We start from the raw sequence: 15,558 nt of genomic DNA, 5'->3' as shown, positions 1-15,558 counted from the left end.
TAGCATTTCCTTCCCATGCCTATAAAAAAAATAATTAGGAAATTAGGTACAAACACTAGCATTATAAAGCAAAAATCAAGCACTCACAATTCTAATAGTCAAGTGCTTTACCACAGAATTATCTCTGTCATGAGGCCGTTCATGCAGTGTGTTCCGCTACTGTTCTCTGATAGTCTGTGTTAATAGTCTTATTTCACAAAAATACATTTGCAAATGTAGTGCTACATAGCTGAACAGAACCAGTCAATAAGCACCTGAGACAGACCTCAGCTCTCACATTTAATTGTAAGCAAATAATAGAATCTAGTTTTAGAAATTAGCTCTTGCAGGCTCAGAAAATGTATTTAAACATCTAATTAAATCAATCTCTATTCTGAACAGCATTTAAGCAGATTGTAGTTGTAATGATACTTAGGACAACCAAGAGGCATCCTGAATATAGATGGGTTCTGTAAATCAACAGCTATCACTTAGATTTCGGGACAGGAATTGGTGCTTGGCTTCCTTTCATTTATGGAGGCCATGCAGGCCAAAAGTCTCCCTGCTTGACATTTTTGACACTAATTTGCTATTGCACCTTCTACTTATGGTGGGTCTGTGTTGCTGGTTCAACAGACCTATAGGTGCATGAAATTGGGAGAGACAGAAATGACAGCCTTAGATGCTTTCCAGTGGGGCATCCAGAAAAGCAAACAACCTCAGCGTCTGTCTCCAGATTTTAAAATCCAGAGATGCCACTTAAGGACACAGTGGAAAACATTATTCTGGTTTTCCATTAGTTTATATACTTGAGCCAAATCCATTGTTATTCTATCACAGTTCATTAGATTCACAGTTCTTACTTTTCACTTCAGTTGCTGTTTCTAGACTGTAATTATTCTCATGTCTCAAGAATAAAATATTTTATTCTATTTACTTTATTTCTATTCTAGAGTAAATAGGTGCTTAATTCCCTCTTCCACATTCTAGTAAGAAATATTTTTTTCTCAGCTGGTGCTTAGCCTATTACAGAACTGCTTCTTCATCAATACACAGGATACTTGTCATTGATATCAAATTGGTTTTACTGTAATTTTCCTCAAAGACACATCATAATTATTTCTACCAGGATACTGAAAAGCCTTAGAACCCTCCTGTTAACCTAGGTGTCATCATGGGTTGTGTTTTGGTGGGTTTTTTTGTTTGTTTGTTTGGTTTGGTTTTTTTTTGGTTTGGTTTGGTTTTTTTAGGAGTTTGTTTTCTTCACAGAGAATTAGCCAGTCTTCAAAATTTAAGCTGTGGATACAATTTCAGGGCATGATGCTGCAATCTCAGAATAAGATGAAAAAGAGGAAAAAAGGAATAAAATATCAAATTATCCCAGTTCAATCTCCCAAATTGAAATTTATGTGAAAGTTAATAAATCAAACAGTAAAAAAAACACCTAAATAATTGACTGTCAAATATTCCATATATATCTTATAAAAATACCTTTACTGTAGTAACAATTCTGTTATTGCAACCAATGAACTTTAACTGTACCTTAAGTACACAAAGTTGGGCATGTAGAACATTGCCTCACTAAAATATTTAACTCCCATTAGGGTCATATTAATCCTACTCAAGAATTAATATTCACAAGAAGTGTGACTATAAGTAATCATCACAATTTCACATTCATAAAATAAGCATGTCTCAAAGAGAACCATTATAATTATCTCTATGTTAATGTGATTCTGGTTAAGAGTGTGTTTAGTACTTACATCTTGCAAATGAGATTCTTTCTTCTTTGCTGATAAATTTAAGTGCTTCTCTAGGATGGAATAATATTTCTCACTTTCCTTATCAAACTTCTTCTTCCCATCCTGAAAAACATAACATTGCTAATTAAAGTATTTGACTAAATATCACAGCTAACTTAAATTAAAAGAAAGAATAGGTACCAAAATACACCTGGTTATAAAGCCATTTTGACTGGTTCTGATGTTTTTAGGGTTTAATTCTGAACTGGGCCTGAAGATAGTAGGATGACTGATTAAATTATTAAATGCAGCATTAAGCAGGAATTTTCCCATTAATAATAAACCTACCCAACAGACTCATATTTTCCCATAATCAATATACATGTTGTTTTATGTAGGTGGTATCTTGATAAGCAGATATTTAATGCAAAATAATCTTCCTCAAGTTTTTTTAAATGTACCTACCTGTCGCACTGCCTTTGCTGAGCAAAGTAACTGTGGAAGAGTGAGTGTTATGAATTTGATAATATAGGCCTATCTTTTGCATTTAAGACTAACATGGTTATTTTCCACCCAGACTTAAAATATGAGGATGATGGAAAAGTACATACATGGTTGCAAAAGGAAATTGGTCCAAAAGTCTGTTTCAAATAATGTTTTGATGTGTCTGAATATTTAAGCTTCTCATTTAAGAGTTACTCTTTTTCCTTTCCCACTCCTTTTAACTTTTTCCCATCATGTGCAGACAAACCTCACTTTTCTACTGTAAGACTACTTTAGTACATGGTAATACAAAAGAAAGGTTCTGCTATAGGTAAACTAAGAAAAAAAAAATTATCTGTAACCTCATTTAGAATTTACATTTTAATTTTTTTATATCAGCTATTCTGAAATTTAAGAAAAAGACAGCTTCCTCAGAAGCTTTTCCATCTTTCAAGAAGTGTCAAATCTCAGGAAATGGGAGAAGGGATTGAAATAAATATCCCATCAGAGTATTATTAATGATAAAAATAGATTTATAATAAATTATACATCCTCTAATTAAGAGCAACTCCCTGCCAGTGACTTTTACAAGCTTAAGTAAGTTCTGATGATTCTTTCTAATGAATAAATAACAAGTTGAATATTTAGAGAAAACAAAACTCAAGACAGCCAATCCTACCTGCACATGTGCAAAAGCTATTAGTTGTGGAAAAACTAATCACTAGACATAATGTGGTAACATCAGGTCATCTTCAGAATGTAGCAATTCTTTTCCTGACCCCTTTCTCCATAGAATTTTTTATATACAAAACTAATAACTAGCCTGCATTGTAGCACCACCCTGTTATTCTTTGTCATACCATGGGGAAGTCAGGTTAGCCAGAGAAGTAAGAAATAGAAGGAAGAAGTTCATGCCATAAATGAAAATGTATCAACCAGCTGTAACAACAACCCGCTTACTGATAAGTTCCAGTCACTAAAGTTCACAATGGTAATTATACTAGATTATAAAACACATAATATACTTTCTATTCTGCAGACTGTTCAAATATATTTAATGTGAAAAATATGCACCATTTAATGTTCTCATTGCCTCATAATAGAAATATCTTCAAAAGACATCAAAGGGAAAAGAAGACACTTGACCCAACAAAATATTAACAATATAGAAAAATTTCCAATGCCTTCTATATTTAATTGCAGATATGAGGGGGAAAAAAAAAAAGGAAAAGGGAAAAAAAAAAAGCTTGTATTTTGTCTAGCAAGGGAAAAGCTATGTGAATTATCTTCCACAATCTGTTCAAACACATTCTTAAAAGACAAAAGGCAGGACTTGGCAAATGACAAATTAGCCAGTAAATCAACTTTTGTGGGATTGAAATCACAGGTTGGTTCCACAGCCAGTTTTATTGGGGAATACTCCAGTGCCAGATCTTCATGATCAAGCAAGTGCAACCTGTGTATCTCAACATTTCCTTTAGTGAGAAACAGAAATTCAGTTCAGTTGATCACAGATATGTATATTTTCAAGAAAAGTTGCAGTTAGTTGCACGCTGTCTTATCTTCTGAGACAATGATGTTAAGGTGCTGAACTAAAAAAATTAACTGTATTATTTTAAAAACAAAGTGACACAGGTGGCACCATCCTGAGGAAATCCCTAAGTCAAGGGCAAACTCAACTGATACAATGAAAAATTCATAGAGAATTCCTTTTCCATGTTACTGAAAGTTGGGATAGGAGCCTGTCTGACTGCAATATTGAAGACCTCTGGTCTCAAGCTGCTGGTTCTGTGGTGGATACTCAGTCCAGGAGACCACCTACTTCAGAATGTAACCTGCCACAGCCTTAGCCAATCAGACTGAAGTCTAAACTGCTTGATGAGAGTCAAAGTGAAAGGTGTGAAAACGGGACTTGCACATCTGAAATAGCTTCTCATACAGCACATGAAATACACATAAATGCCAAGAAATATCCATTCACACATCTAATGTGGCTCCCACTGTACCAAACCCAGCCACTTACATTTTGTGCTAACATCTACAACAAAACCCCTCAATTACATGTCACATTATCTATCCTGTTTTTATGTAAAAAGGAAAACACAAAAAGTAACTGATCACATCTAAACAGATATAACTCCCCCAAGAACAAGAAAAAAAAAATAAATCAAATTAACTCATGGTGGTTGCAAGGCATCTTGTATCTCATGTGAGACTTCACAGAGATCTCTGTGGAAGTGGACAAAGTAAGAATGAACAGAAGTAGACTGAAAATAAAGATCACTTGAAAGTTTTGACTGCATTACTGCCTTTACTTGGTGATACTTCTGGGAATAAAGCTTCAGTGTCAGCAGGACAGTGTTTCTGGCACTTCCAGACATGTTTCTGGGAAAAGCCTAAAAAATACTGGTCCCAACAGGTGAGTGAGATCCCTTTGTGTGAAACACACTCTGTTATGCCACTAAAAAGCACGTATTTGAATGTGCTGAGGCCTCTGAAAATTGTTTACTCCTTAAAACTAACAGAAAGATACACTCAGATGCAGGTGATTCATTTTTGGGAAGAGAAGAAACACTTCAGTTTATGCCAAGAGAGCTCTCACCTCGCACACTCAGCTGGTGACTCACAGCACACAAGCTCATCCTAAGTGGAGTCACAGACTTATCTTATTCCAGCTTTAGACTTTTCTTTTGCAACCTTTAAAACACTCTCTCATCCACAGCTGCTGCCCAAATTAATCATGTGAACCCTGGTTCCAGCCGTCTGTGCCCATCAGACTGAGAATCCTGCTTTTCCACAAGCCAGGAGGTTTACAAAGATAAGTTTCCATGCGAAACTATGTCCTAAAAGCTCAGAAGACAGAGGATTGCTTCTGCCTCTAGATTCCACATTGGATCAAATCCCAAGGAGAAAAGATATGTGGCTGGATAAGAAAGCTCACTTTGTACTGCTACCAGAAGAGACAGCACCAGTCATGACACAAAGCATAAGGCATGTGGCCATTAGGCCTGATCTCTGCCCTGTCTCCTGTTCCCTTCAGCCTCCAGCTACCTTTCCTCCTCACACATCCTTCCTGCAAGTATTCCTCACCCTTTCTCTTTGCCTTGGAAGTGCATCAATTACTTGTGTCAAAATACCAGCTAGAACATATAAAAAGCCATGTGAGGTAATTAAGATGGTGTGATAAAAAAATCTAAACACAGAAAAAGACAAATCACAGAATACTAATCCTTGACATATTTTACACTGATGTGCAAGTCATCCGTGCCTTCTGTATAGATCAAGTTCTGCAGACTATAAGCACTGCAAATGTCCCTCTATCCTTGCTTAACCATTCCCAGGTGTGTCAGGTCACTAAGCCTTAGTTAGTTAAAAAATATTTACAATTTTAAATGCCTCAAATTTCTATCAACACCATTAGGAAAGCCCTTAACCAAATGTTCAGCTTCCAGCATGTAATGGAGTCTTAATAACTTTCAGTACTCTCTTGACAGAGTCATGTAATACTGGATTATGTTTTAATTCCTGTTTGTTTTCTCTCTCTGGTTAGCTTTCTTCTACAGTTTTATTTCAAAACTGATTAGACAATAGCCAAAAGGAGAAAATTATATTTTCAAATCAATTTTGCTCTAGACACCACATGCCAGTTACAAGTTTAACTCAAAAGATGTTCTTCTTCCCCTCTTGTTTTACTGAAATCTATGGTCATGAAAAATCAGGTATCAATTACTAAAAAGGTGACTCAATTGAGTCAGACAATTTTTTTTCTTGTTAATAAAGATTTTAGTTCCATGCTGTAACTAATCATATCCATGCAAGAAATCACACTCATGATTCCTAGAAGTTTTAAATTCCATGTAAGACTTAGCTAAGATATACTAATAGATAAGTGTAGCATCAAAAGCAATTGCAACTAGAAAAAAGGGAAAGAAACGGGAAGAATAGCAAAGGCTCTTACATCAGGCCCTAAATTAAGTATTTCTACTCTTTGCTTGTCTAATTCATATTTAAACTTTAACACATTAATCTTTAAAACCAAAAACTGTGCATTTAGCTCAGATTCATCTTCAATAACAATATTCTTGTGCAACCATAAAATAAACATGTTTTGTAAGAAGTGATTTTAAAAGGATCAAGAAAGGAAATTAAAATAGAAAACATTACAAAGAAACTATTTGGAGAAAAAATTCAATGAGAATCCTTTTCTTGATTAGGAAACAAGTGAACATTGTGAAACATGGCTGTGATGATTTATTTTTTCCCCCACCCAAAATTAGCACATATTTTTCTCACCAACTCAAGCTGAGATGTAGAAACTGTAGAACTGGCACAAAAATGCAACAGTTCTACTTGAATATGAATCAAGTCAGACACATTTGTCAGTGGAAGAAACTGAAGGCAACTGTGAACTCAGTGCTGAGATCAATAAAGCCACCTCCCTTTTCTTTCTCTCTGACAACAACTGCAAAAAATGTCAATATAATGACACACTAGAGATGTTTCACTGCTGAAAATTTAAACTTCAAATATATTTTTCAAAGCAATCTTTTTCATTACATTCCAAACAAAAATTCAAAACGTATTTCTACAGTTATTGGAATTTTGTTTGCAGTTATAAATTTTGGGGATCATCTCTTACTAGGTAGTAAAACAAAGAAAAGTAGAACTGTAGACTAGAAAACAAACTAAACTTAGTGTTAGAAAGAATTATTTGAGCTCAGATCCTATGGATTTGCTGGAAAATGTGAAATCTCATGACTCAAAACTTCTGAGGAGAAAACAAATAATTTTACCTTCCATTTTATTTTGCTTGCGGTTTTGCCCAGAATTCTCATGGTGATGGCTGCTAGGTCAGGAGGGTGGTGGTTTTTGTTTGGTATTACTGAAATTGAAATTATCATAGGCATTTGAGACCCCAGGCTTCATTTTCTTAGATGTCTGGATGGAGGGATTTCTTTTTGGTAAAGATTTTGATTTGTTATGTGAATGCTCACAGTTCAAGATAAGGCCAAAAGAGATGTTCCAAAATAAAAGTGGAGATATAAAACTCCTTCCCTCTTCCACTCAATCAGAATTTAATGCATCATGAGGGTATAGGGTTTCTCCAAATCTGTGAGAAAGCTAGGAGGTTAAAGGACATGGTTTAAGTATTGTGAGCAAATAATACTAAGTAGTACAAAGTTCTATTGTAGTTTATAAAGAAATTACTCATGCTTAATATAAAAGAGGGTTAATGCAGTCATAAATTATGATTTATGTTCCTCATAACTGCTAGTGAAAAAAATTCAAATTGAAGCTGAATGCATTATGTAGAAAATTAAATGTCCTAACAGCTATAAATTTTTAAATCAGTTCTTTACTAAAAAAGAACAACCGTATGGCAACTGTGCATATCCAGAAAAAATATGGTGTAAGACAAAAATAATTACAATACAAAGAAACTAATGCAACTATGAAGTATAACAAGGCAATAAACCAGGTGCACAGAAGTTTTCAGCAGCATTAAAGCTATGAAGACAAATATTAAAAAGTGGCAGGTAAAAAAAAATAAATAATAATTTAAAATCAGATAAGATATGCACAAAACTAAGAACTTATTTTGAAAAAAACAAACCTAATTTAAGTTTAGGATGGAGTTCACATATAACAGGCTGATTGTTCAGCCTGAAATAGAGAAGGCTCTGGGGGGACCTCACAGTGGCCTTCCAGTACCTGAAGGGGGCCTACAGGAAAGTTGGGGAGTGACTTTTACAAGGGCTTGTCGTGAGAGGACAAGGGGTAATGGTTTTAAGCTGAAAGAAGAGAGATTTAGGTTAGAGATCAGGAGGAAATTCTTTAGTGTTAGGGTAGTGAGACAGTGGAACAGGCTGCCCAGAGAAGTTGTGGAAGCTCCATCCTGGAAGCATTCAAGGCCAGGCTGGATGGGGATCTGAGCAACCTGATCAAGTAGAAGGTGTCCCTGCCCATGCAGAGGGGTTGGAACTTGATGATCTTTGAGGTCCTTTCCAAGTCTAACTATTCTATGATTCTATGAAAATACTTCACCCTGAAAGATATTTACTTCCAGGTTCATTAACTTCTGAAGAAAATTTTCCCTTTGTAATATACTTTTTTGAAAGTGCTTCCTGGAAGAGAAGAATCATATAGCCATTTCCTAACACTTCCCTATTTATTCCATCATATGTATGCAGACAGCAGGTACTTAGCAGCAGAGACTAAAAAAACAGACAAAAAAGTTTCACTATTTCTATAAGATCTAAAATTCTATTCAAATTAAGAAGCAGTTACTATGAAATGAACAAATGTATTTTTAAGATGTCATTTGTTTATCTCAATAAAATTTTCTCTTGAAATGGAAAAAAAATTTAAAACTTCCCAGCACTATTTGAAAGACATGCAAACCTGCTAATACTGGCAGGTTGCAAAGCAGGACACATAAGACTCCCCGTTACTCAGCTGAAGAGTTGTCTCCAGTTTATTTGGCATTTGCAGATTCCAGGAGTAGTTGCTAGATGTCTGGGAATCTGTTAAATCCCAGCCCAAAGAGCAAGACTGGTAAGTCTAGACACGTAATCTAGTTTTATGGTTTTTACTGTCTACTAAAGTATTTTTGCTGGAGTACCTTATTTAGATGATTAGCATGTTACTGCTTAAAAAGCATGAAGCAGCTCCCTAGAACAGTAGATACTGACTTTTTAAACTCTTCTCTGAAGCAGGCTTAGGATAAGTTTTCTGAAGTTAAAAATGTGTTACCATACAGCAAGTGGGTCTCCTGTTCCTGTACAAAACCTGGTGACTTTTCATGTTTTGAAAAAGGAAGTTACCTATATTATTTAGGAATTCAGAAAGAAGCTTGAATTAACTCTGTATACTTCATCAAAAGTTATACAGAATAAACTGCTCATGTCATATGCTTTGTTAAGAAGTCATTATAGCTACATAGGCTGAGTAGAAAGTAAACAATCACGCAAGATAGAACTTGATACTAAGTCATCACTTAAATGAGAAAAGGAAAGAAGCCAACTCACATATGGGACATGCAAGTCTCAAAAAATAAAAGTTATTTAGCAATAACACATGCTATGATTTAGAATACTTAAAAAGCTGAAGTCACTGAGCTGGCAACACTAGCCATGTAAACCTGTTAACATTAACACTTAAAAATCATACAGGAGAGAAGACATTATCTACATGAGTAGTTATTGTATTTGTTTTCCCATTATCTAGTTCCAGTGTGAGCTTACAATGCCTTTTATTGGTTCTGCTACGCTTTCATACACACCAAATTCAGTTCAGTTCTGATGACAAAGTGGGGCAAACATAAAAGAAAGTTTACAAGAAAAGACACCTAACACCATAGGTCTGGTAGGTTGTGAACAACTCCTTGATGCAAACAATGCCATACATAGACTGCACAGACAGAAGAAAAGCAGCATCTACAGTAGGTAATACTGAAGTGGTCTGGTCATACTCATGGGGCACAGACAGCTTCAATTTTTGTCTAATCTTCCATGTCACCACCTGGACTAAGCAGGGGCAAATCTGTCAGCTTCATGCATGTTTAAACAGCTAGAAGTTGGCCTTTCAAGTTCATCTGTGTAAGTACAGCACAGGGCTGCTACAAGCATGACAGCTTTTGTAGAATGATCTTTGCACTTGACAGTAAGGCTTAATTTCATTGTAAGTCAGATCAGTGAACTTCTCAATGACAAAAAGAACATCCAATTTTTAAAACTGTACTACACTAGACAACAACTTCCCTTGGTCTCCAGCATTGTCCCTTTCCTGTCATTGCTGCTTTTCTCTTCCATAGTGGCCATCACCCATTTCCCGAGCAGTTGCCTTACTGGCATCTCGCATGTGATGGTGCTGCTTTCCTCACCCACGTTCTTCCTATCAGTACTGGCTTTCTTTCCTCCCCACAGAGGCACACTGCCACCTCAGGTTCTCCATGCCTCCTTTCCTATTCTAGATTCCTTCACAAAGGAAGTTATTTCAGTAATGTCCCAGTACAGCAGTAAACTGAAATGTGTACGAAGAGGCCACATCATGTGCACAGTTAGCAACTGTCTTCTTTCCTTTGTGCACTTAAAGCAAAGAAAATGCAAACAAGCTGCAAAGAACACAATGCCACTCAAATACAGCAATTCCAACAGATTAGTTATAACATCACATACTCACTGCCTTATTTCAAATGCAGATGATAAAAATAATTTCTTTTTAAAAACACTTCTTGGGAATCTCTCTCCTTCCTATGCCAACCAATGAGCTGTCACTGCTGATTTTAGCACGCCAGCAGCACCTTCAGTGCAGCTCATGGTCTCACGCAACCTTCCACGTCATCACAACGGGACCACAAAACGGATCTGAGGAGGGACTTGAGGAGTGTTATGAGAAAGTTTTTACATTAATACACACAAGTGGAAGCTGTGTTGTTTACAGATAGAAAAAAAAAAAGAAAGAAAGGAAACAGTCTGGGGTTAATGTCAGAAGTGATTTTGTTTTGTTTTGAAAGCATCTATTTTCAGAGTCCATCTTACAACACTGATAAAGAAACACAAATTACCACTTCGGGGTGAAGAGTCATGCCTCCCCAGTGGCGCTGTTAAGCTCAACCAGTGCTCTCAGCTTACTTCTTAGGGAGGGATGATTTTCTCATCAAAACAACCATCTGAGACCACCCCTTCTTGGCAAGATCCACAGGAACAAATGATTCTGTGGTGGCTACTGCAGCCTGAAAGATTCTGAATAATGAACCTGGGTCATCTTGTGGAAAGATGGAGCTCTTAATCTCCTGTATCTACACGAAAACATGCTGAAGTTTCGAGTTATGATGGCCATCTTTTGTTAGAGTACAGAAGTGATACTTTCCAGCTACTATCATCCACTACACTTTAAAACAGAGCTATTTTATACTTTGCCAAAATCAAAATTGCTACAACTGTAAGAAACTAAGTTTGTATATTCCCAGGACCCTGCAGAACCCGCTGCATAGATAGAACAAGATACTGGATGAAGGGAAACCTATGGTGATACAGCCAAGTGTCCCAATCATATGACTTCCCATTTAGACTGGAAAATGCAGCTCTGCCATAGGTATGGAATAAAGATCCACAGACTCAACACTATCTGAGTAATACCAAACATAACAGATTTAGTTTTATGCTGTTAAATGCACCACAGAAGAAAAGGAAGCAATGGAGAAAGGTAATTTTGTTTTCCCCAAGGCTGCTGAAGAAAACCCCAAGATGGGGTCTAATCACCCCACAAGGGTGATTCTGTATCAGAACAGGATTAACAGACTAATTTATACCCCTGTATAAAAAGCTCATGATTTAGGTTTGGTACAGCTGTGGCACTGCAACATCCATGAGCATAACTTTGAAGTAATCCCTGTAGGGTAAAAGAATACAGCTGCCTTTCTGAAAACGTGACAAATTTGATTTGGTAAAGGATGCCAAAATTCAGGGTGGAGTCTTACTTGGAGCACGGGGAGGGGGCAGGGGAATAGATGCCTCTGACTAGCTGAATGAAGACTGAGATCTTGTGCAAGGCACAGAATACCAAACTCTGCTTCCTCTAAGTCTTGTCCTGCTCTGTGCCGTGGGCAATTGGCCATTTCCTGTCTTTCTCTTAAATCCTCCTTGAGATTCTTGAAGAGTCTTATCAACAACCTTGAAACCTCTTTTCCAGGGTGGAGACAAGATTCCCCCTCCCCTCGAAACTGGCTTCTATTAGCCAGCTAGTTAACCACACTAACTTTTAAACAATTCATTAAAACAATCTTTGGACATTATACTAATTGGTTTACTAATAAACACCTGCAGTTAATGAACTGAACCCACAGTTTTTAATCACTGCACCCATAATATTTTAGTTATGAGATCTGAGTTTTTGCCTTTTTTTAAAAAAATAAAAATAAAAAAAAATCCTGTTTAACTTCTTAAAAGTTTCTCAACTTTTGAATGAAAGATATTGAACTGAAGTAAACTGCAATGAAAAAATATTTTTGCTGCATTTGTAGAATGACAAGAGCTGTCCCAAGCAGATTAGCCGCTTCAAAAATCCCTGGCTCCAGGTGCTAAACTAGAGATACCTGCCAGCTCAGTGGTTTGGCATTCCACAAAAATAATTAAGACTGCCTGAAAAGATGAAGTGTGCACACTGGGCTCTGCACCACTATTTTTAAAACTTCGCAAATATTTCACATAAAAATCCATAAAAGAAGCACTGCCTAGTACTAGCAGTTAGTTAGTTAGAATTGTAGCACTACAATTATTTTCTACTTAAAAAAAAATAATTTGAATAGAAGCATAGAATGGTTAAGGTTGGAAGGGACCTTAAAGATCATCAGGTTCCAACCTCCCCGGTATGAGCAGGGACACCTCACACTAGACCAGGTTGCACAAAGCCTCATCCAACCTGACCTTGAACACCTCCAGGGAGGAGGCTTTGACAACCTCCCTAGGCAACCTATTCCAGCACCTTATTACCCTTATAGAGAAGAATTTCTTCCTGATGTCTAGCCTCTTTCAGTTTAAAACCATTACTCCTCATCCTATCACTACCCTCTCTGGTGAAAAGCTCCTCCCCAGCTTTCCTGTAGGCCCCTTTCAACTACTGGTCTCCCCAGAGCCTTCTCTTCTCCAGGCTAAACAGCCCCAGCTCCCTCCCCCTGTCTTCAGAGTAGAGGTGCTCCAGCCCTTGGATCATCTTCTTGTTCCTTCTCTGGACCCTCTCCAACAGTTCCATGACTTTCCTGTGCTGAGGGCTCCAGAGCTGTGCACAGTACTCCAAGTGTGACCTCACCAGAATCACCTCCCTGGCCCTGCTGGCCACACATCTTTTGATGCAGCTCAGGATGTGACTGGCCCTCTGGACTCCAGCACACACTGGTGGCTCCTGTCAAGCTTCTCATCTACTAACACCCCAAAGACCTTTTCCTCAGAACTGCTTTCTAGCCATTCTCCCCCCAGCCTGTATTTGTGTCTAGGGTTGTTCCTACCAAAGGTGAAGGACATTGTACTTCACATTGTTGAACTTGAACTTCTTGGGGTTGGCATTGGCCCACCTCTGCAGCCTGTCAAGGTCAAATAGAGATTGCCAAATTGATGCAGGTATTTCACAGCTTCCTATTTCTAAAAATTTACTTAAATAGCTGTATTTTAAAGTGAAAAAAAATCTGTTTAAAATCATGTTTATACTATATATTTGCATTAAATGCAAATTACAAAGGGAAAAGTAGACAGTTGCAGCAACAATCAAGCTACTCCAGGTTTCAGGATCTGGATCAATTCACATAACACTCTGAACAGAAAATGAAATCCAGAGGGAAAGAGCAAAAATAAAGATAAAATAACAAACATTTTAAACAATAATCTGAAGAAGTTTTCAAATTTTTAACTTTTCTTACAACTGTCACAAACACCATTTACCGCTATAAAACCAGTATTTTTTTTTTAGCTTAGCCTCCTAATTTCAGTTCTTACATCTGTCAGTACTAGTTTAAATAAGATATTAGACAACATGTTCTGAATTATTTCTCCCTATAAAATTATCCAGGACCAACACCTTGAAACTGATTGCATTTACAAATGCAATTTACAGCTCTTTCACAGTTCTAAAGCTTAATTCAAAGCCAAATAATTTAGATATGTAAAAGAAAACTTAAGACAGATCCTTTAAGGCAGTAGTATCTAAAGAGGTTGCCACTTGAGCTTTTTTTTGGTAAAGCAATTTTTTGGTTGCAGCTGTAGAGCAACTACCAAGTAGCCTCAGTTCCTCCTGCTCAGTCATTTCATCTTACGCTGTCTTTCCAATCCTGCAGTCCTCCTCTTCTCCTCTTCTGTCTTGGCAATGCCCTCAACCTATGGCAACCTCAATCTGCATCAGAACCACCAGATTTTTTTTTACCTGGTCTTTACTGAAAATAAAACAACAAAGCAATGTCAATGCCCCTTGGCATCTTCTAATCAGTAACTTCTCTGTAACCAGACAATCACTCCCATAAATAAAACTCATTGCTCTTTCCCCATTAGTCAGTTCCTTACACAGACTGAGTTTCTTACAGGAACCCCCATCTAAACTAAATTATAATGTATCATGTAGAGTGCTTTAAAGGCTTTGCTGAAATAGAAATAGGTTTGATCCACTGTGTTTCCTTGCCTACAAAACAAGTTATTTTATCAAAAAGATATATCAGGTAACTCTGGTAGTAAGCATTTTTTATGAACTGTTGCATTTTAGCTCAAAATATTGGACCATCAATTATCCTGGCCTGGCTTTATTCCTGTTCCCTTCCCCTGGCCCATTCCTCTCTATGGTTCAGACAGACATTAAAACATTCCAAAAATAGTGTTCACAAGTACCAAACCTTGAGTAACAGATGCTGCTTATAATGAAACACCGTCCACCATACCTACCAGAGCAAGGTAATTCATTTTTCTCAGTTAAAGGATAACAAGTGTTATAATTTAATTAGACCAAGAAAGCCAGTTCACAAAATGGACATTCTGGCATTTCTAACTCATTTTAGATACTTATCAAAAAGTCTGCTTTGACAGATTTCTGTCAAGAGTTTTAAAAATGAGGGCTTTTTTGTTTGTTTTATGCTCCTCAGCTTCCGGACAATCCAAATAAAACACAAAGGGAGCATGCCAGCTCCTGCATGCCTACATCATGTGAGTATGGATGTGAACGTAGATGCAGGAAAATTAATCCCAGCAGTGAACATGGATTGATTTTCCAAGTAGAAAGGCATTCACAGCTCTGAATGAATGAAAGTAAATGATAATAAAAAGCTAACTCCCCGGGCCAAAATAAATAATTTTATGAAACAAGTAGATGGAATTGTAAGGAGGAAAAAACTCTCTCCTTTTAAGTCTTAAAAACAAAATTGCTTCCGTTGGTTTTGATCTGATTTAAGTTGTACTAAAGGTCAACGAACATTGGAACAAATGCTTCTAAATACTGTACCCAGTTTGGCTTTATTGTACGTAACACATCACACACTGATCTCACCAAAGTTACCAGCTGGGGACTTGCAAACCACATTTACCAAATAAGGCAAAATGCTTCATGCCTGAAATCCTTTCCCAGTTACCTCACCCAGCTTTTGCTCGTGTTTCTACAATAATTGCAGAGGTCATTTTTTTAAAACTCAGATGGAGTAAATCAACATGCTATCCAATGCAAAGCTGGGTTTGTGTAGCCTCTGGAGAGAACTCCACTTTATTTAAACTGAGTGTGTACAGAAAAGGAAGAACTGAATTATGTGCAATAAAAACAGAAGAGCAAGTAGTATAAATCAAGAAGAACAAGTGATGTAAAATCGTGTTTTACACGATTACAAAAA

At 36.9% G+C, this 15,558-nt stretch overlaps 1 protein-coding gene across 1 annotated transcript in view; it reads right to left on the bottom strand.

The window, feature by feature from the left end:
* The window catches only part of ARHGAP42 (Rho GTPase activating protein 42), a 116,589-nt gene that overhangs the window by 48,099 nt on the left and 52,932 nt on the right, over positions 1-15,558 (bottom strand). Inside the window, exon 5 of the mRNA XM_009999413.1 lies at positions 1,743-1,844. Coding sequence (XP_009997715.1) covers positions 1,743-1,844 — 102 coding nt within the window. The remainder of the gene's footprint in view (positions 1-1,742; positions 1,845-15,558) is intronic.

Source organism: Chaetura pelagica, unplaced genomic scaffold, assembly GCF_000747805.2.
Source record: "Chaetura pelagica isolate M959 unplaced genomic scaffold, ChaPel_1.0 scaffold85, whole genome shotgun sequence".
NCBI lineage: Eukaryota > Metazoa > Chordata > Aves > Apodiformes > Apodidae > Chaetura > Chaetura pelagica.
The sequence above is the reverse complement of the archived record's forward strand: the minus strand, read 5'-3'. Positions and strand labels throughout refer to the sequence as shown.